This window comes from Pyxicephalus adspersus, chromosome 4 (assembly GCF_032062135.1).
Source record: "Pyxicephalus adspersus chromosome 4, UCB_Pads_2.0, whole genome shotgun sequence".
NCBI classification, from domain to species: domain Eukaryota; kingdom Metazoa; phylum Chordata; class Amphibia; order Anura; family Pyxicephalidae; genus Pyxicephalus; species Pyxicephalus adspersus.
This window is the reverse complement of record NC_092861.1, coordinates 7,360,349-7,381,878: the sequence shown is the minus strand read 5'-3', so window position 1 is coordinate 7,381,878 and position 21,530 is coordinate 7,360,349. Positions and strand designations below refer to the sequence as shown.

The following is a 21,530-nucleotide window of genomic DNA, read 5'->3' as shown; positions in this document are numbered from 1 at the left end:
ACATGACACAATATTACGTCTTGCTCATAGACTGGAGTTTATGGGTCTGCTGAAAATCCAAGTTTTAATGAAGGGGTCATGTGATGAGCAGCACAGAATTTATTTACCAGAATCCAGCCTTTTGGAATGGTTGTACTTTACTGACCCAAGTAGGCATCTTGTAAAGGAAACACAGGCTGTCTGCAGAGGTCCTGAGTGCCCAAGGACCACATGCAGCCTCCAAGCCACAGGCTGGGCTTTAGAGATGTAAATCCTGGTGCATTTCTATGTCCCAATGCAGGGGGGTGCACATGTGCTATGCGGTGTCCACAGTTGTCTGACACTGATCAGCCATTGCTCCATCCTCTCCGCTTGCTGCAAAGCTTTATTGTTTTCTCTTGATGACTAGGGAAATTCTCCATTCTGCTTGCTCAAATCTGATGGCAACATCATAGTCTAGATCAACATTTCTCATTCAGAATTTGTTGGGGTTCCTTGAGCAATGGGGAATGTGACTCTCAGGTCAGTTTAGGTGAAATTAATAATCTTTTTGACTATCTGTAAAATTGACATTCTTCCTACTGACCCCCATAATAATATACTGTGAGCTGGGGATATAGTATTTAGAGAAGGGGTTCCCTGAAGACCTGAAAGTTAGTTGAAGGGTCCTGCATGCTAAAAGGGTTGCTGTAGACAAAGTTAATGGACTGGAGTGTAAAGGCTGAGCATTGTTGGGAAATGGTACTGTTCCAGTATATTGTGCCATGTCATGCTGCCTTGTAACATTACTGGTCTACTTCAAATCCTTTTTCACTCATATTCTGCCTGTAAGTGATGGCCAATAGTAGGTATGTAAGTCATGAACAGGTAACTTGTACAGCAGATTGATTTCAGCGTTCATTAATTGTTTTCTTGTCTTCCTTTCAGCCCATCTCGCCCCAACATGAATGATGCCATGGTCACTCACATCTCGTCTGGAGCACCCACACCCACTAAAAGGTAGGTGGCTGATCCTCTCTTTATTGACGATCCTTTTATAATGGAAGCCCAGAGCTGCGTGATTTGTATCCAAGCTGTAAATAAAATGATATTCTCCAGCGTCAGGACAATGCATGCGCTCTGTGTTTTTATCTATATACCTTTTTGTCACGCCGTCAGAAGACAAATTCTCTCCGGAGAGCAAGGAAGACAAGACAGCTTCATTAATACCAGACACACCGATTCCTTGGGTTACATGTGGGGCCTGAAGCAGACACACCAACAGAATTCTCTAGAATGTATCATATCACAATAAGATGTCTTTTACATTGGCGTAGGTGGCCAACACCATTCCGTCTTGTCAGATTATTATGTGTATCTCGTGTCATCGCTGCTTCGGCAGCCTGCTGCCCTCAAGGGCCTTGTGCGTTCCCCTCATTAACATTGTCTCTCATTTCTCACCGATTGTCACTAGGTTACACATGGACACAGGCGGACGTGTACCCGACGAGCACACGCTGATAGCGGACTATGTGGCTCGCCTACGCAGCGGCACACGGTTAGTCCAACGCTGCTCAAAACTTTCTCCATCTTTCAGTCTTCACTGTCAAAGGACACGCTAACAGCTCCTGGAAATTATATTCCTCTGCACTTGCTGTCTCTCCTCTCTCTTAATCTTTTCCTTATAATATAGATGCATTTGTATCTGCTTCATCCATGAGCCATGGCAGAGTGGTAACTACCCCCATCCCTGCCACCCCAAATCGTTCCAGTTTTGATAAATGGCTGCAGAGGGTGACCACTCTTTCAAGAATCCTCTATTCTGCATGCTCCTTGCTCAATTCTTGGTCTCTGAACTTCTATTATATTGTCTGTTGCCTATTTGTTTGCCCACCTAAGCGCCTCTCTGTCAGGTTCATCACAAAACAGCCACCCCAACTGGAAGGCTGATGTGGGATACTATCTGGTGTGTAGTATAATATAACAGAGCACAAAGCTTCCATTGAAATTCATTTTTTTCAAGAATAATAAAGTAAAAGGTGATTTTGTATTTGTAGCATGATTTGCAGTGCTTTTACACTGTAGGATAAAAAGTTTGTGGACACCTGACCATAGCACCCTTTCCAAAAGCATGGTCATCACCCTTTAGCGGCCTCCATTCTTCTAGGAAAACTTCCTCAAGGTAAGGTGCTAATATTGGATGGGAAGACCTGACTCTCATGAGTTCATGTCCCAGACCTGTGCAGGACACTCATTCCTCCACACCAAACAAATCAAACCTTGTGTTTATGGAGCGGCCTTTGTATACATTGTCCATTCACTAGAGGATGTTAGGAACACACCGGATTTCTAGCCAATCAACATGGGTATCTTTATGTAATTACAACATGAGAAATGCCTATTTTCCAAAGATGCACGGTTTTATTTTTTCCTCCTGATATTTACTTTACCAGCAATGGATTCAGGAGAGGTTACAGATATATCGGCTGTCTGGAAGGAATACCTGCAGGCTATGACTAGCTGATGAGGCTTATAAATCATTTAGCCAGTAACACAATTCACACATTACCCAGGGTTTAACGCTAAAACAGGTAATGTGCTGAATATAACAGTCTGCCCTGGCATCAAAATCAATTCACTATGAAGCCATTTTGCATTTCTTTTTTTGGATTTTAGTTGAAGGACACTGAAAACAAAGCCTCAATTAACAGATGTGTTATGCATTTGGAGCAGACCAGGAAATTATCCTGCATAGGACCGGGTTTTGTGGCCCGACCCTTTAAGACATGTGAGATCGCGGTTTCATCTTCTTGCTGTACCAGCCTAAAAATAGAACGCGCTGCTATCACTATCAAGGAGTCCAAGGAGCTGCCTTCTTTCTGGTGATCAATAGAATTGTCCAGTGGGCGCTCGCCGGATAGCGCTGCATGCTCCATCGTCACACCGAGACCAAAGAACAAAGTAATTATCGCCGCTCCCCCGGATGCAGCAGGAACATAAATGGCCTGCCAGCTCGCTTCCTAACATTGTTTCTTCTTTGCCGTCTGGAGCAAATTTGCTGACGGTGACGTCCCAGTGTCCCCATTCATTTGGATATTTCATTTTCAACCCTAGGCGTTTGTTGGATGCGAGAACCAAGTGAAATTTAAACCATTCTCAGTATTATCCTCATGTGCAGTAGTACATATTAGTCTTTTTTTCAGTATCCATTGCTGCTGGATCCTGAGCCTACTATTGCCACATGGAGTAAGCCACATACTCCTCATTACATTTTAATTTCTTTACTCTAATGGGAGAGAGGAATGAAGAAAAAGCATAGAAAGTAATTGCTGAATGCCTGAAAAGGTGAGGAGGGTCTCTCTTGTTTCTCTGGCCGGGGTGAACCAGGTAATGGGGACAGAGGAGCAAGAGTGCAACTGATGGAGTGTAGTCACAAGGAGCCAAAGTTCACAATTTCCTGGCAGAATGAGGCACAGATCAACGAGGAAATGCAGGTCAGGAAACAGGCCGATGTTGGCAACTTGCTTGCAGGTTTAGACTACAAGCCAAGGTCAGTAACTTGTTTCCATGTGAGGAGCAGAGGTAGGGACAAGTAACAAGCCAAGGTCACATTCAGGTAATCAAAGTACAAATGACAAAACCTGTGGGCAATCCAAGAAGCAGGACAGGAGTTAAATCCAAATCTCATTGAGTAATTCTAGATTACACAAGTCAGGTCAGGCACAGGATAAGCTCCAGACCACTTAACAATGGAGGAATGGAGTGGAGCTTTTAAATAGTCTACCTGGCACCATAGAGCTGGCTGAAGGGTCAAGAGTGTGTGTTTGCCATGTGCACAGAGGCGAGCAGTTATGTGCCAGGCATGCACACAAGCAGTCCTGCACATTTTACTTTCAGAGGACATATTGCTTGGAATGATGGCATTGCAACAATGCAACTTATGCCAGGCAAAACAACATTTGTACAAACTTTTTTTAGATTTATCATCATTTATCAGCTTTACAAGGTTAGGGGCATCTAGACAATCCATTTTTTTTTTTTATCCAATCAGGTAGTTGCTCATGGATATAGCAAATTGTGTTTCTGTTGTTACACCAGTGGCTAGCTTTAAAATGACCCTTAAACTGAGCTCAGGAATGTATAATGCTTAGGGACCCAAGGCTGGAGTTCATAATGCGTAGTCAGGAGTATGTAGAGCACAGAGGGCTGTTGTGAGGAGTATGTCATGCACAAAGCGCAGAGGACAGGAATACCTAATACGGAGGACATTGTAAAGAGCTCCTCCATGTAACTAGAGCCAAGAATGGCCTCCCTTGGCTTTGAAATGTCCCAGTCTGTATATTAAGGTCAGAAAGGTGGACGGTAAAGGCAGTAGGCATAGGCACAGCAGCACAACTGAAAATGTACCTGGGTTATTTGACGTTATTTTGCAATTTGAGGTTGTGGAAGGCAGTGTGTGGTTTGTGGACAGGACATGATTGTAAGATAATTTATTTTGAGGTTCCAGCAGCCAATCTGAAGTCATTGACTTGCAAAAACTAAGATAAAACATGCAAATCTTTTATAAGTCAACCCTCACCAGTATAAATATGTAGGAATAAATATTTGATTGTCATCGTTATCTGTGGTCGTGTTCCTCATTCTCTGACTCAAGTCACTCATGAATCACCGGTATGGTTAATGCAAGCTGCACCATCCTACAGATGCCATCCAGGAAGAGAGGTAAGTATACTGCGCATTTCCTTTCTCCCAATTGTCACCATGTGACAGATGTAACAAACTTCTCTGTATCTCCTGTCCCTGACACCACAGATTGTACTCGTTGCTTGTTTAGTGCTTACCGCTGTGTTTGTCTTCACAGTGTACTTGACAGCCCCAGCCGACTGGACGAGGAGCACCGCCTGATTGCAAGATACGCCGCTCGGCTAGCTGCAGAAGCTGGCAATTCAGTGAGTGTCACCTGCTGATATTTTTTAGTAATAAACATCTTACTGTAAAGGTAGAGGGTGGAGAGTACAAGCTGTTTTTATCATTTTTAATGTTCAGTCCTAGTTTCTATTTTGGTTTTAGATTCTCATTTTAGACTTCTACCTTTGCTGGTCCCTTACTGCTTTCCCTGTAGCTGCAGGGACAAAGACTCAGGCTTCGTACACACATGTAATAACTGTCATTGTAAAATGATCTTTAATGTTCCTTTCCTATGACAAAAGACTGCACGATGCATGAACTATCGTTGTACATACAGCGCCGTTCTGCTCTATGGCAATGGGAGGTAGAGAACGTTGGAGCGGCACTCTGCTGCGCTCGCTCCCCTTATTTTTTATTATGAGCGTTTGTTGTCCGTGCATTCGCCGAACAACGACGAGCGGTGTACACACACCAAATTCTCATCTGATCTCAGCCCTCAGGCGATTATCGGTCAAGAAACATCTGACGTGTGTACGTAGCGTTTTTCCGTCACCTATGCAATCATGGACAGATCTCTGCTGTCAGCCTTGATCTTGTATTAAATTTTACCAGCCTGCTCCTGCCTGCAATGTAAAAGTGATCAGGGTGTTTGTAAAGCTGTAAAGCCTCCCGCTCCCTTCTACAGGCAACGAAAGAAGTGCCCTGCTGTGGTTTCTGGCTTCACCAAAAAAGTGGGAAGTTGTGCTAGTGAAAGCGGGATCCAACTCCCCGATCTATTCTCTGTAGGGTGAAAAGAGAATCACTGTGTTTTGAGCAAACATGAGAGAACAAACCTCTGATGTTCTCATAAAGAAGACCTGTCACCTGCGCATCTAGGGGGGTAATAGGCTGGTTGTAAAATTAAAAAATAATAATTAAAATACATTGAAACCCCACCCAAGATCTGATGTCATTGATATCTATATACTGGGCACAGGTCTCATCTTTAATATTTTACAAAACATTCAGGGTTTTATTTTTCTTGAATATATAAGTTTGAGCTGTGTGAATATTGTGCAATACCATTTGCAATCTTTAGAAGTGTCCATTTATCTGACATGCAGACACAAGCAATCTCCTTCATGTTGAAATGCCTTTGAATAGGAAGTTTGAAATCGGGAAGTTTTCCAAGTTCTACAATTATTCATTCCCCTAAAATCAGTCAGCTGATTGCAGATGCCAATTACACATGAGAATGTCACGGCTTTGGGTTCCTTTAATAAAAACTTGTCACTATGACAGACAAATTAAAATAACATATTTGCCTGTTAGCAGTCACAAGTAAATATGTCTTCACTGATGGCACCAGGGCATCAGTTTGCATTGACTCCCCCTGTCCTTGGTATTTAAAGCCTTTCTGAACCCAAGAACAAGAATTTATTGCATCGCAGCTTACCAGTGTTTAAATGTTCAATGCAATGTTCACACTGGCCATGAGGTTGTGGTGTGGTTACCACTTCCTTATGCCCCGTAAGAGACTCTACATGTAGCTTTTCCCCATGACAGCCCCATAGAGAATGAATGGGGGCGGCCTTGAGTGGTGCCAGTACCTCTCTATTCCACAAGCTGTCACATGTGCAGATGCTGGTTCTCCGTGAAAGTGATCGGCTGCCTGAAGCCACATGGGATCGCTGGATCCTTATGGATATCTGACCCTGGCCTTTTTCATTTCACCCAGGGATCTGCCAGTAACACACTTTCTGTCCTAGGGTGACAACACTCACTGTACTGTACATATGTATGGGTAGGGTTGTCAGTCTAGGACAGTAATACAGAACACCTCTTTCACCTCTAATCTCTATTACATTGACGGAAGGTGTTCTGTAGTCCTCAGAACTGGGAACAATGTTTACTGATAACCGTGAAGCACAGGCAGACAAAATTTTTTATTTATACTGATCAATCAGGTATTTTTAAAATGGTGTAGTATATTTATCAGACCAAAATGGAGCAATTTTTGGGGGGTTTACATTCACATTTTGCACATGAATGGTGTTCCAGAAAACGCATCCTCTATATCGTAGCAATATTTTGGGTCTGCTGTAAACCTTCCCAAGCCAGGGCATCTAGACTATTAGAATAAATCTACTGATCTGATTGGCTTTGGATAACTCTGTGGTTATTCCCGAAGGGTCAGATCACAGCACAAAGTATAAAATACAGTAAAGGTGGGCAGACCTGACTTGTAGAAATTAAGATTTTTATCTCATTCTCCACAGCCTCGTCCCCCTACTGATCTCAGCTTCAACTTCGACGCTAACAAGCAACAGCGGCAGCTGATCACCGAGCTGGAGAACAAGAACAGGTAATGTCTGTAGGAACAATGAGGATTGTTGTCGTAGGAATAATGAGGATTGGTGTTCAGCCGCTATCAGCTCCAGGAGCGTCATATACTTTTTCTGTTGTTGCAGAGAGATATTACAGGAGATCCAGCGGTTGCGTCTGGAACATGAACAGGCCTCCCAACCTACCCCCGAGAAGGCGCAGCAGAACCCCACACTCCTGGCAGAGCTGCGACTACTACGGTAAGTCTGATATTGCTGGACACTTCTTCTCACCAGGGGTATGCATAGCATTATCAAATAACAGGAATGTACAGTACATGGCCCTGGTATTTGATGCTTTTGTGCACATTCAGGTAGAAGGAGCCTGATTTATTAAAGCTCGCCAAGGCTGAAGAAGTTAGACTATCATCATAGACTATCTTAGGACAACCTAGGTGATTCAGCAAACCTAGAATGGATTTCTTAATGATTTCACACCAGGCATTTTATACAGATGTGCAGCACATCAGGCCAATAACTCACCAGGAATTATTCTCCCATTCAAAGGTTTTCTATAATTTACCCTCACACTCTATGCAGAGAACCCTCTGTCTTCTATAGTCTAAGGAGCAGGAATAAAGGCAAAGCTTCTTTCTGCAGATCTCTTTCAGGTCCTTAGAAGGTGGGGGATCATTATATGAGCTGAATAGTTAACATCAGCAGCCTCCAAATTATTCCTATGATGGCCTCGAAAACCTGAACTCCAACCAAACCGCTATATACACTGATATCTGGGGGTTATCTGCCAAAGGATTTGTAGTTGTGTTCATGCTGTCTTCAGATTTACATTGTTCTGCCATAGAGCACAGCCCACACACTAGAAGAGGAAGGGACAGCACTAAGGGCCAGTCGCACTGTATTGCGTTCATACTGGGAATATTCTAACAGGAGGAAAGAGCAGAGAGTGGACTACATCTATTGGCAGGTAATTTGGTTGAGCTGTAGCTGGAGTTCTTATTTTCCAGGTTGAAGTATCCCTCAACCCATCATATGCCCCCTTGGTGTATAGAGACCCCTGGCACAGAACATATACTCCGACTGTAATATAAGTTAGTTAAAAGAAGCCTAGCTGGTCTCGTCACCGCACAAGCCTCAGCTTAACTCTGGCATGTGTTAAATCATTCATCGAGCTGAGCGCCACTTTCAGGAACCATGTACCATGAATTAAATATGGCTTTAATACATTAATGAGGGTCAACGAGGATCCACAAAAGCCGCTCATGCTGAACAAATCCTTTAGAGGGCTGGGAGAGGACGAGCACTCTTCAACTAAACACAAAGACAACTTCCAGGGGAGAAAGTGTAATCTATATGATAAATAGGCAGCGTCATTTTTTTCTGCTTGGGTGACCAAAACCACATTGTATGTGATGGCTAGTCTGTTTCATGAGCTTACGGATCATGATATCACAGAAAGGCCGAACGTCCTGTTTCACGCTCCCATGTTTGTGGTAAATTCCAAAAATAATGAGATCAACACCTTTTCCCTTAAATCTTTATTATAAGGATTATAGTAATTGTGCCTACCTGCCTGCTGGCTTTTTACATGCCACGGGTCCCTGGATGGCGTTTGCAGTGCCACCTGGTGTTGATACAAGAAAAAAGAAACAAGCTTCCATTGTGGTTTCTTGTCAGCATCAATAAAAGTTTGTTCTGGTGTCAAGCTGGAGTGCTGGACTGTTTGAAAGTGATCCTTGTGATCATTAATGATTGATCATTGAAATTTAGAAATGTTCCCATGCCACACCCCCTATAGAGAGGACATGTATTTTACTCTAGAATGATAATGCCTCTTATTGCCTCTCCCTGGCACATTCTGGGCCTCTTATTGCCTCTCCCTGGCACATTCTGGGCTCCCATCGCTCATGCCAGCCTTTTCTAACCACGAGGAACCCCCAGGTCTCTGGGAGAAACCCCTACTACTACAGTCAATAGGAAAATGCTATTGCGTTCTTTGCCCATGGGAAGAATTTCTGATTTCCTTACAGAATTGGTCAGAATGCCATCTTTACAGGCAGCTATCTCTCAGCTGGTTCTACCAAGTGGTGTCGGCTTTGAATCCACGCAGGCACCTTCTTTTCAGATGTCAATTAGCCACCAATAAAGGAACCCCTGGCAGCTTCTGCAGGAAGCCAAGAGTTTCACTGGACCCTGACTGAGAATGGCCGACCTACACAGCTTAGGTCTGTGCATATACCACTGTGTAGGTCAGCTATTCGCAACCAGGGTTCCTTGGAACCCTTGGGTTCCACCAGAAGTTGCCAGGGGATCCTTGAGCTGCTATTACATACACTCTAAATGGCCAAAGGTTTGGTCCTAAAGCATTTGCAACCCTTCGCTACCAATACAAGACCAAAGGTATGCCTATCCCTCTAATTAATGAGTCGGGTACTGGTAATTTTACACAGATGCACTCTAGATATTGTGCAGGGTCCCCTAGAAGATCCAGACCAACATATCCACAATAATACCCATTGTTCTAGAATGGGTTGTCCTTGGAGCTCATATAGTAATGATGATCAGGTAACCACAAACCTTTGGCCACGTAGGTGTACACTGTTCTCCCTGGAAATGTTTTCTCATCTGGGTGGAGAGAAGCTGGAACCAGGTGGTGTAAAGTGAGCATGGCATCATGTGACACATTTAGTGCCGTAGATATCCAGTAATCCTCATAAATCTTTCAACTTTCTACCCCTCCACCATACTTTCCACTGCCCCAACTGTCCACTGGCCCAAAGTGCTGGGTGGTTCGCCCAGCTAAAAGGGTCTAGAGAGAACACTGGTGTATTTTACAATTTAAACTGGTTTTCATTTAGGTGAAATAAATAGGAAATATAGAAAAGCAGGGATTTCTATAATACTATTGATCGATAAGACACTGGAATGACATTTCTAGGGACAAACCTTAAAAAACCTAAGGCCGTTTCTGGAACAGTTGGAAAGCCACAGTGAGCAGAATGAGGGCTTTGACTCTAATGTGCACATACATTCTTGGTTTTCATTAAATCTATGATGTGACCCAAAAATGTCAGGTTGTTTCCATTTCAAAACGCTTTACTTTTAGCAACAAGATGCTGATACGGGAAAAAATATTAAAAGCGTGTAAAAATGGAGCTTTGGCATCACAGCGTGAGCTTGGGTAGGGGTTGTGTCCTACCTCCAATCCTAGCCTGCCACTGACTGCGACCTCTATATAGGACGTGTCTATATAAAGCTTGTACTGCAAACTTAGACAACTTATTGATGGCTAACAAAGGCTGCTCACTCCATCCTAACACCCCTGGGTATTCCTAGGACATAAAGTTCCCAAATTTATTTCCGTGGTCTTCATGACAAGAAAGGTGACTCCTTATTACTAAGACAATGTGGGAACAGAATTCCAGTCAGTTGTTATATCAGTGGTCAGGCTGGAATGATGGCAGTTGCCCCCCAGGTCAGTTAATCTGTCAGGATCTTACATGACTGGGACACTTTAAAGCATACACTGTAATATAAGGACAGCCTTTAGCTTTGATTACGGCACACCATCCACACATTTCCATAAGCTTATTCAATGTTACAATATTTATTCACAGCCAGAGTTGCATTAATTTTTCACCAAGATCTCCTACTGATGATGGGAACGTCAGACCCAACTGAATAAATGAATTTCATTTGCTTTAGTACCGTGTATCTAACAGCTGCCTTTTTGGTTTAAAAATATTAATTTTTTGCTTTTTTTTTTTCATTTGGGGTATTTTGAAGCCACTGCTCTGTAGTCTTTTTGGAGCCTCTTCTTGCCTCTTGCATTCCAGTGATTGCTGTGGGGCAGATTTCCTGACAAAAGTGGAACATGCAATTCAAGTCTCATGGTCACTTTCAGCCTCAGTTGGGGGAGAATGTGACAAGGTGACAGCACGGGAGAACATTTGGGTAACAGAGACAGGATGACATTATCCTATAAAGATTTTAGGGATACTAAATATGTATAGAAATGCAGTGTTATGATCTGAAGCCCCTGTGAAGGCAGTATTATAATCTGGGGTTGCTTTGGGGGGGCAGTGTTATGATCTGGGGTACCTGTGGGGGCAGTGTTATGATCTGGGGTGCCTGTGGGGGGCAGCAGTGTTATGATCTCGTGTGCCTGTGGGGGGCCGTGTTATGATCTTGTGTGCCTGTGGGGGCAGTGTTATCATCTCGTGTGCCTGTGGGGGGCAGTGTTATGATCTTGGGTATCTGTGGGGGGCAGTGTTATGACCCCGGGGTACCTGTGGGGGGCAGTGTGATGATCCGAGGTTGCTTCAGTTGGTCAGGTCTGGATCTAGCAATATCATGTGCCCAAGAACCGAGTATAGCTGAATTCCTGAATAAACTGAACAACCAGGTTTTTCCATCAATGTTTTTTTTTTCTTCCCCTGGTATGGGCATATTCGAGGATAACAATGCCAGGATTCATGGGGTTCACATGGTACGAGGATGGTACAGGGAGTATGAGACATGATTGTCACACATGAATTGGCCATCAGACACACCTTATGCCATTGAGAATGCTGAGAGTCAGATGGTTAGGATTATTTTCTTACTCCCCTTCCACATTCTCTCTGTTCTGTCTTCTGTAAACAACAACCCCAGTCCCTATGCATTTTAATACAGACCCCATTCATTCAGTGAAAGATTCACTCAATGGCAGACCCTAGAGGGAAAGTAGACAGATTCACCATCGTTCTCTTTAGCTGTTAAACTTGGCTCAGTGCTTTAGATTACATGGGACGAGTATGGCTCTCCATGTTTAATGGAAGCATTGACTGTCCGTTAATACCCAAGGAAGACAGGGGGCGCTCTTCTCCTATTGGCTGGAAGTTGTTATATATATATTTAACCCAAAAAATCCATCAGTTTTTTTCTGCATTTACCAAATGCTAAACAGTAGTTTTGGGTTGTGACATTGATTTCTGGAAGTAAAACAATACATATTATTATTACTATTATTAATAAACAGGATTTATATAGTGCCAACAAATTGTACAGCGCTGTACATTAAATAGGGATACATATGTTCTATCTAGCCTGGTGCTACAATCACCTCCTTCTTCCTTCTACAGGCAGCGGAAGGACGAGCTCGAACAGCGAATGTCTGCATTACAGGAGAGTCGGCGGGAGCTCATGGTACAGCTGGAAGGTCTCATGAAGCTGCTAAAGGTGAGGCCATTGTGTCTGATGGCTGCTGTGATGGTTCTATATTAGGAACATTACTTATATTGGTGTCAGGACCATGATATCAATCAATCATAACCATCAGTAATCACCACAGTCCAAACATACTAAACACCCTTACTTACCTTGAATATCTTTTTTTTTTTTATATAATTTATATTTATTTATTTTATATATTTTTTTTTACTAGTATATATCTGATGAATAAAAGCAGGGGGTGGTTGGGATCTAATTGACCTCGCCACCTTTAGTCTTTAAAACAAAACCATACGTTATATTTCATGTTCTGAATTCAGTGCAATGTGAACGAGGTCCTGTATGTCTGACTGCAGATTTAGTTATTATTAATATTATTACACAGATTTATATAGCGCCTAAATATTACACAGCATTGTACAAAGCCCATAGTCATGTCACTAGCTGTCCCTCAAAGGAGCTCACTATCTAATGTACCTACCATAGTCATATGTCAGTCTAAGGTCAATTTTGTGGAGGGGGGGGAGCCAAATAACCTAAATGCATGTTTCAGAATGTGGGGGGAAACCCAGGCAAACATGGGGAGAGCCTGCAAACTCCATGCAGATAGTGTTCTGGGTGAGATTCCAACCTGGGATCCAGCGCTGCAAGGTCAGCGTGCTAACCTCTGAGCCAAGTTATAACAATTACGCTTCTTTTTCCCTATCATTTTTAGGATCCATAGTCAGTCTATAGTCATTTGGCAATTTAGACACTGAACCGATGTCTTTTAATGAATGCTGGGAGAAAATATGTCCAACCAGACAGACATTCACACCAGGACGGGTTCAGGCTGGCTCCTTGGTGCCATCTCATTGGCATTTTAGTATCCATAGTCTATAGTAATTTGGGGAGGGGCAAGGCTGATATTTGGCAATTTAGACACTGAACCGATGTCCTTTAATGAATGCTGGGACAACCAGACAGACATTCACACCAGGACGGGTTCACGCTGGCTCCTTGGTGCCATCCCAATGGCATTTTACAGATTTCAGCCCAGTGCTTTGTTAGGTTGTAGGTGGTCATTCATCAAACACCCCTAACTGCCCCTTTTCCTAGTAACTCCTGGCTTATGGTCATGCAATAACAGTACCCCCTCACAGCTGCAGGGGGCACTATTATTGTTTAATTATCGGGCTACTGTTTTAGGAGGACGCTGCAGGAATTTACCAGCTTCAGAAGGATTTCATATTTCATTGTAGTAGGGTGGGAAGTGGTTCTTGAGTCTTCCAGGTATAAAGGCTGGTATTCAGTCTATATCTTTAGTAAGCTCTCCAAGGTGGAAATGGCTGCAATAATAGATGCTAGAACACTGTTCTACTCCACAGTGAGTGCTAAAATCTGGTGTTTCTATTATTTTGTCCATCTCAGTGAATTTCTATTGGTTGACACTGATGCAGGAATATTGGGTCTGTAGTCAGTGAATGTCTCTGAATTCTCATGGAGTCCTTTGCTGCCCCCTAGTGTCTCCTCTCATTCAGTATTCCCCAGCTCTGATGCAGACATCATGACCTATTCTTCATTAGGATTTTGCTTTGTTTACTCTGCAGATGTGTGATTGTTTACATGGATACATCTCACACACTTACTATGTTTAGAGGAAAGCCGGGATCAAATATATTTTATTCTAGTCGTAGACATAACACAAAGCGCTTTTCCAAAAACAGTAACAGTGTTTTCCTGCCTAAAAGGATCCAATGCAAAATACGAATGCAGCAGCGGCAGGTGATACAGAAATGATGCACCTGGGTACAGAAAGTGGAGGATTGTTCCATATGTGATTCTATTATAAATCTCATCTCTATGCAAAAAAAAATGTCTATTCACTAGCACTGCCCCATCTCTTCATGCATGTCATAGCCTTCTCTTCTTTGGGAAGTATTTAATTAGTGTCTGTGTGGGCCCAGCTCCTTTATCCCTCCTTTCACCTACTTACATAAGCTTTTATCTAGGAGCCAGGGGAGGTGCAAAGGAAAATACTAGAGTCACCTAATAGGCAGTGCTGAGTTTGCTGGGGCTTCTGACATCTCATCCAAGATGGCGGTGCCCAGCAGCAGTCCTGGGGCTTCTGGATACCTACACAAGTGGAGTCTTTACAGGTAAATAACAAACCTAAAATCTGTTCAATGCACATATAAACTGATGCAGGATTTCTGTTAATATGAAAGGTCTGGTCACATGGAATCTCTAAGATTTGCTTCCTTGGCAGTGGACCTGTGAGCTATGCCTGCTATAGACAGGGACTGGTCTGCTCAATGCCCCCATGTAGTTGTCATAATTTTAGACGTTCTTCCTGTCCAATCATTTTACAGTCAGTTTTTCCTAGGCTATGTTCACATTGAATATGAAGTTGTGGTGCGGTTACTGCTTCCTCATGCCATTGTACTACTGCCTCGGGGTGGATGCTTCATGCAGAAAATTAGGGGGGCCGTAGTGAGCTGTTCAGCAGAATTACCACCAGCTGTCAAACGTGCAGATTCTGAACCTGTGGTGCGAGTGATCTGCCAGTGCCTGGCAAGGTGGGAGAGGCACGTGATTGTCTAATCCTAAACGTCTGACCTGCCCCTAAATAATCCTCTACACTGTAGCTCACATACTTCCTGATCAACAAATTTCCACCTCCTTGCTTCACATTAGGGATGGATCTTAAACAAATACAAAAATGATTTCCTTCCAGAAGTTCTAAGGCTTGATCCCGAAGTAGGTCTGACCTGCCCCTAAGTAGCTCACACACCCCCCAAGCAGCACATTTTTTTTCATCTCCATGCTTCACAGTAGGGATGGATCTTCAACAAATACAGTGGTATTGTTTTTGAACATAACAGCTGATCTTTAATAATAATTAGAATGATAAGAATGATTTCCTTCCAGAGGTTTTAAGGCTTGATCCTGAAGTAGGTCTGACCTGCCCCTAAGTATCCTGTACACTGTTGCTCATACACTCCCTAATCGGCAGATTTGCATCTCCATGCTTCACAGTAGGGATGGTCAGAAGTAAATGTAAAGACTAAGCTTTCTGCACAAAAGGGATCAGAGTCTTTTGATGGGGAAATATGCATGAAGTACAGACACAGAAATGTAATGTAAAAGGGGACCATAACTCCCTACAATAAGGCAGTCCAGTGACTTCTCTGGTGACCGCCCCTGTCTCTTCAGATAATCCATAGTGCTTTGGGAGTCCTTTGTTTCCTATTTTTCATACATACAGTGAGAGAAAGAAGTATTTGATCCTTTAATGTTTGTCCTCTGACAAAAAAATGACCAGTCTTTAATTGTAATGATAAGTTTCTTGTAGGTGTGAGAGACAGAATACCAACAAAAGAACCCTCAAAAACCCAGTTCTCAAAAGTCAGAGCTTGATGTGCATTGTAATAAATGAAATAAGTATTTGATTCCTATCAACCACTCTGGAGACTGGCTAGGCCACCCCAGGACCTTCATGTGCTTCTTCTTGTTGCCTTGGCCGTGTGTTTTGAGTCATTGTCATGCTGGAATCCACCACCCATTTTCAATGCCCTGGCTGAGGGAAGGAGGTGCTCACCCAACTTTTGACGGTACATGGCACCGTTCATAGTCCCTTCGATGCAATGAAGGTGTTCTGTCCCCTTAGCAGAAAAACACCCCCAAAGCATAATGTGTCCCCCTCCATGTTTGACAGTGGGGATGGTGTTCTTGGGGTCATAGGCAGCATTCCTCTTCCAAACACGGCGTGTTGGGATGATGCCGAAGAGCTCAATTTTGGTCTCATCTGACCACAACACTTTCACCCAGTTCTCTGGATCATTCAGATGTTCAATGGCAAACTGCAGATGGGCCTGTACATGTGAAATCTTGAGCAGGGGGACCTTGCGGGCTCTGCAAGAATTCAGGCTTTCACGGCGCAGTGTGTTACCAGTTGTTTTCTTGGTGACAATTGTCCCAGCTGCCCTGAGATCATTGACAAGTTCCCCGCGTGTATTTCTGGGCGGATTGCCACCGTTCTCATGATCATTGCAACTCCACAAGGCGAGACCTTGCATTAAGCTCCAGAGCGAGGGAGATTGACATTTATTTTGTGTTTCTACCATTTGCGAATTATCGCGCCAGCTGTTGTCACCTTCTTACCAAGCTGCTTGGCGATAGTCTTGTAGATGAGTCCAGCCTTGGTCTACAGTCTTGTCTGTGACATCCTTGGACAACTCTTTGGTCTTAGCCTTGGTGGCTAGTTTGGAATCTTATTGATTGATTACTTCTGTGGAAAGGTATGTTTTATACAGGTACTGTAACAACCTTGGATTAGGAGCACTGCCTTACAGAGGGTGCTCCCAGTCTCTGCTCATTACCTGCATACAGGGAAGACACCTGGGAGCCTGAAATCTTGCTGGCTGATAGAGGATCAAATACTTATTTCACTCATTACAATGCACATCGAGCTCTGACTTTTGAGCACTGGGGATCAAATACTTATTTCCCTGACTGTACATCTTGTAATACATTACAATAAGAGGAACCCAAACACATTACAGTTTAGTGCTGAACCCAGCAACCACAAGATCTATAGGTGTGGCTGGGGGTCATAGTGGCACATTGGTCTGCACGCCATCTGCAGCCTTCACCCCACAGCTACATATTGTTTTCTTTGGCTTCAGACAAAAGTAGAATGACTGGAACAAGAGTTCGGCCGGCTGCACCTTTGCATTGGTTTATAAAGAATGAATAAATGGTTTACCATAGTTAGTCTTTTGATATATCAGCCACAGGAAATCTGAAGTCCAAGCCAACAGTTCTGATTCTCACAGTAATGTGTACAGCCCAGGGTGTCCAGCACAGTGCAAGGGGCCCTGTCTGATCAAGGGACTCAGATTTACCATAAATGTTCAGCTGCCTTTGCCTGTGCTCCCTTTGGTGGTAAAAAAAAAGAACTTCATCACTTATAGCGCAACCCCAGAATGAAAATGTAAAATCAGTCCTTAGAGGTAATAATTGCATTAATTTAATGAGTGCAAGAGAAAAAAAAAAACATACATTATGTCAAGTCTTGTGTCCTTGTAACTGCGTGTGTCCTGAACTACGATTTCAAATAGCATTCCCAGTTCTCTTCTGTGAACTGCCAGACACCTGGAGGGTTGGAGGGCTTCTGTAGTTCCATCCCAAAGAGAAACCGCTGCCAGTATTCTCCCTAGAAGTTTTTTTTAAGCTTGGTGGGAAGAAGTTGTAGGTGGGTGGTGGCCATTGTATTTTGACCCAACTTTTCAGTAACTAACCCAAAATAGCCGGGTGCTTACTGAAAAGTGCTAAGAGCTAAAAGGGCCTGGAGAGTACACTGACCACTGCTGCTCTATAGGTACAACAAGTGCAAACTGTTTATTAGACATTGGGTGGTCTGTGTTTCTACAAGGTGATATATATATATGTATCTTCACTTCCTGTCAGAGTGTCAGAACAGAAAGAGAAGAAAATAGAGAGCGGGCTGGTGACTTTTGTGTAGGCATCTTGAATATTCTGCAGCAACTTCAGTGGATTCAAAGCTGATCAAGAGACCCTCTGTTACTTATGAAGACGAAGAGAGAAGTGTAGGAGCTGGGCCTGCACAAACAGTATTTTGACACACCCAGAAGGGGAAAGGGTTGGGGTATGCAAGAAAGAGAGGGGCTGTGCTAAGGAATTGACTTTCCCTAAAAAAGTCAGTTTTCCTGCTAGATTCAGAAGCACAAGTCAATAACTGCAAGTTGCAAGTAAGTATGACAAATGTAAGTAATAAATGCGTGCTATAATAAAACATAAAGGCAGCCCGATGCAGTATTAGAATTGGTGGCTTTTTCATGGCCAGGCAATGTAAATCTGGCATTATAAATAGGTGATATTATGTCCACTTAGAAATCAGGGGGATCCCTTAGCAAAATACAACCAGCCTTCCATATATTTCTAATAGTTTGTAGTATATAGAATGTCTCTGTGTATAAACCACCAGCAAAAGAATTAAAAGATACCATAGGTAAATCTTCTCTCCGAGATGCAGTGATGTATGCAAAACGTTGCTTACAGACTCTCAGTGGCTCATGGAAGATCCTTCTACATAGATCTGGACATGAGGAAGATAAAGTGAAGATTAGCTGGCCACATTTTCCTACAGCAAGCCAGCCTGGATTCTTAGAGGGAATGAAATGATGCAGAGAAATCACAATCCCAGGCATAGGAGAATACTGTCCAATGTTTAGAGGAGGAGAGCAGAATATGGGGACACACACAGGCTTCTCCAGGCTTGTGGCCATATTTATAAAGAGAACCTGTAAGTGTATGTAAATCTGAACAATTACCTTCTCATATTTTGTTCCCTAGTTCCACAAAGTATGGGTTGGATCAGCAAATACCTGCTGATGTCAGAAATCGAGTGAGATCATAGGCTTCTCATTAGTTTGCAGTCAAACCACATTATCAGCCTTAACTTCTCTCCTGAAATACAAAACAACCCTGCACCCCATTTCATGGAGGAAAATGAAGAGGTGTTGTAGTTCTTAAGGGGATAACAGTTTTTTCCAAAGATTTTGTACAGTGAGTGAACATTGGAGATTCTGTAGTGTTCCTGACGTGATCAGCAGGTGAAAAGGTAATTTAAGGAAATCTTATGCAGACACCACATCTAAAGACTTGTAAACTGCACTGTTTTACATGTTCTTGGGGTTAGCTCCATTTTATTCTAAAGTAACCCGGTCCCTTCATTATCCATTATTGATGAATCATCGTAAACTAAAACCGAGAGCACCTGCTTTGACCTTACTGGCACCTAAAGTATGCGACGTCAGTGTTCTCTCCAGACCATTTATAGCTGGGTGCACCACCCGACACTTTTCAGTGACCACCCAGCTGTGTGTGGGTGGTTACTGACAGTACAGGGGCCACCACCCACCTACAGCTTCCACCCACCCAGCCTAAAAAGATTTCTGTAAGTGCATTCAAAATTATGATATGGTGGCTGCACCACAACCCATGGTCTTGGCACTGGTGACCGTCTCCTCTGTAGAGGAAAGCTGAGGTGAAGAGATCATGCAGAAGGTGTGCAGCACCATGTAACACCAGGTAACGTGCTTCAATGAGAAGGATTGCTGTATCACAGATCTGTAAGATGTCAGCTGTAGGGGACACACAGGGGACACAAGTACAAACAGGCCACCATTATTTCCTAATTGATCTTCTGTGTGCTTCTCTTTAGAATCCCCCTTTGTTACCACCATCGTACTTCAACATTGATCATTGTCATCTTTTTAATGGGCCAGGCCACCCAAAATTGATTTTCTATCAGAAATTTTCTCTGTTTAGAGTCCTATAATATGCTTCCTTGGTACTGTCTGGCACATGGGTGCAATTAGCTTTTAGGGGAATCTGTGATGATTCCGCTCGTTAGCATTCGCACATAAGGATCAGTTTCAGGTGGAATGACCCTTTGAATCCATCTCCATATAGTAGGTCTCATTGAGTCTCTTTCTGACACTTCTTTTCTCCTTTGTTTCCTACTTGTGACGTCAGGAGGAAGAGCAGAAACAGGTAGTAAGTTGCTGCATGAAGTCCATATGCTGAAAGATAAAGTTTACCATGTGTGGCCCCTACGTGTCACCTCCTGCATGCCAATCCCGGCCATACTTATTAACCCAAAAAATGTCCTTCACATCTTACTGGCTGTTAGAAAGCGGAACTCTGGGCATACAAAAAGAAAAGACAAAAACATACATTATGATAAAATACAAGCCAATTGCTATACTAATTGCAGTGGGGAAGGACGATGCTAGTCATACATGAAGTGACTTTAGTTTAATCAGCTGACAACTATTGGTTGAAAATTAATTGATCGTACTGCAACACAGTAATGAAAAAGGAAAAAATTGACTGAGAAGTCCCAAAAAATAACTATAGGATTAACTAATGTTTTCCAACCTGACCAATGAAAGTTTTTTCAATTCTGTACTCTGTATTGATCAATTTTAGTTCACTAAATTAAGTCAATTTGCTCAAACAATTCAATGGACTGCTCCATCAAAAGGGAAAATTGATCAGTCGGCATACCATAAGTATTGGTATTTCTTGCTATTTATATGGGAGATTTCTCCTCACTTCCTGTGTCGCTATGGTTTAATTCTGGAGCATGGATGGACAGAAATCAAGCATTTTTATCTCTTTGTGTTGCTGTTGGAGAGTTACCCTGACATATTCATATCATTAGCAGGACAGGAAGTGAGAAGAGATCTTGCTAACATAACCCTGGATAGCAGCAAAAACACCAAAGTACTTCTTCCCTTTCCCCAATCGTATCTGATATATGGGGTTCACATGCATTTTGGGGTGTGTTAAATGAATCTAATACAAATAGGTGAACTCTGTCTTAGTTTTAAATACTTATAATCCACCTGAGAGTTGGCGTAGGAATACCAGCACAGGGTACCATATGGGGTTCACACCACATCCTATCATTTCCTGCATTGGTGGCTGATGAGGGTAGGTGCAAGGAGGAGGGAGAAGGATGGTGATCCTCATTCACAGTCCAGTTGTCTGGTTGGAATTGTGGTGGTGACTCTGCAACCTGGAAATACAGCCTAATAGTAGCACCCTCCTCCATTTATGTGAACTGTATGTATTACAAGGGGGCCTAAATTATTATTAATAATAATCTAAAAAGTGGAGTTCTGCTTTAACTCGTGCCTACAATTATTAGAATTCACACCTTTACTTGTTCCAGAATCTGCTAACACTTTCATTAAGACACTTCATTCTCTATTATAATTGTTTTGCATAACTTTCCAGTTATTTTTTTTCGTCCTATCTGAAAGTGCAAATTCTCAGAAAGAAGGTCAGGAACCAAGTATTTTCTACCTTACAGAGGATCAATTAGGAGAATATTATATCCTAGTGGTGGGTGTAATCGGTCTGCTAAAGAGAAGGCCAGGGCCAGAGTAATCAGACCCTTATGGAGGGTCAATTTGGAGAATATGATATTCTAGTGGTGGGTGTAATCGGACTGCTAAAGAGAAGACCAGGACCAGAGTAATCAGACCCTTATGGAGGGTCAATTTGGAGAATATGATATTCTAGTGGTGAGTGTAATCAGACTGGTAAAGAGAAGAC

The 21,530-nt window shown here is 42.9% G+C and overlaps 1 protein-coding gene across 4 annotated transcripts in view; it reads left to right on the top strand.

The window, feature by feature from the left end:
* The window catches only part of DTNB (dystrobrevin beta), a 73,283-nt gene that overhangs the window by 41,264 nt on the left and 10,489 nt on the right, over positions 1 to 21,530 (top strand). For 2 of the 4 annotated variants that reach the window (XM_072407309.1, XM_072407310.1), the window contains exons 10-16: positions 907 to 978; positions 1,433 to 1,516; positions 4,820 to 4,907; positions 7,125 to 7,210; positions 7,317 to 7,430; positions 12,311 to 12,407; positions 19,941 to 19,958. In XM_072407309.1, coding sequence (XP_072263410.1) covers positions 907 to 978; positions 1,433 to 1,516; positions 4,820 to 4,907; positions 7,125 to 7,210; positions 7,317 to 7,430; positions 12,311 to 12,407; positions 19,941 to 19,958 — 559 coding nt within the window. The remainder of the gene's footprint in view (positions 1 to 906; positions 979 to 1,432; positions 1,517 to 4,819; positions 4,908 to 7,124; positions 7,211 to 7,316; positions 7,431 to 12,310; positions 12,408 to 19,940; positions 19,959 to 21,530) is intronic. The other 2 variants (XM_072407311.1, XM_072407312.1) reach the window with 2 other exon arrangements.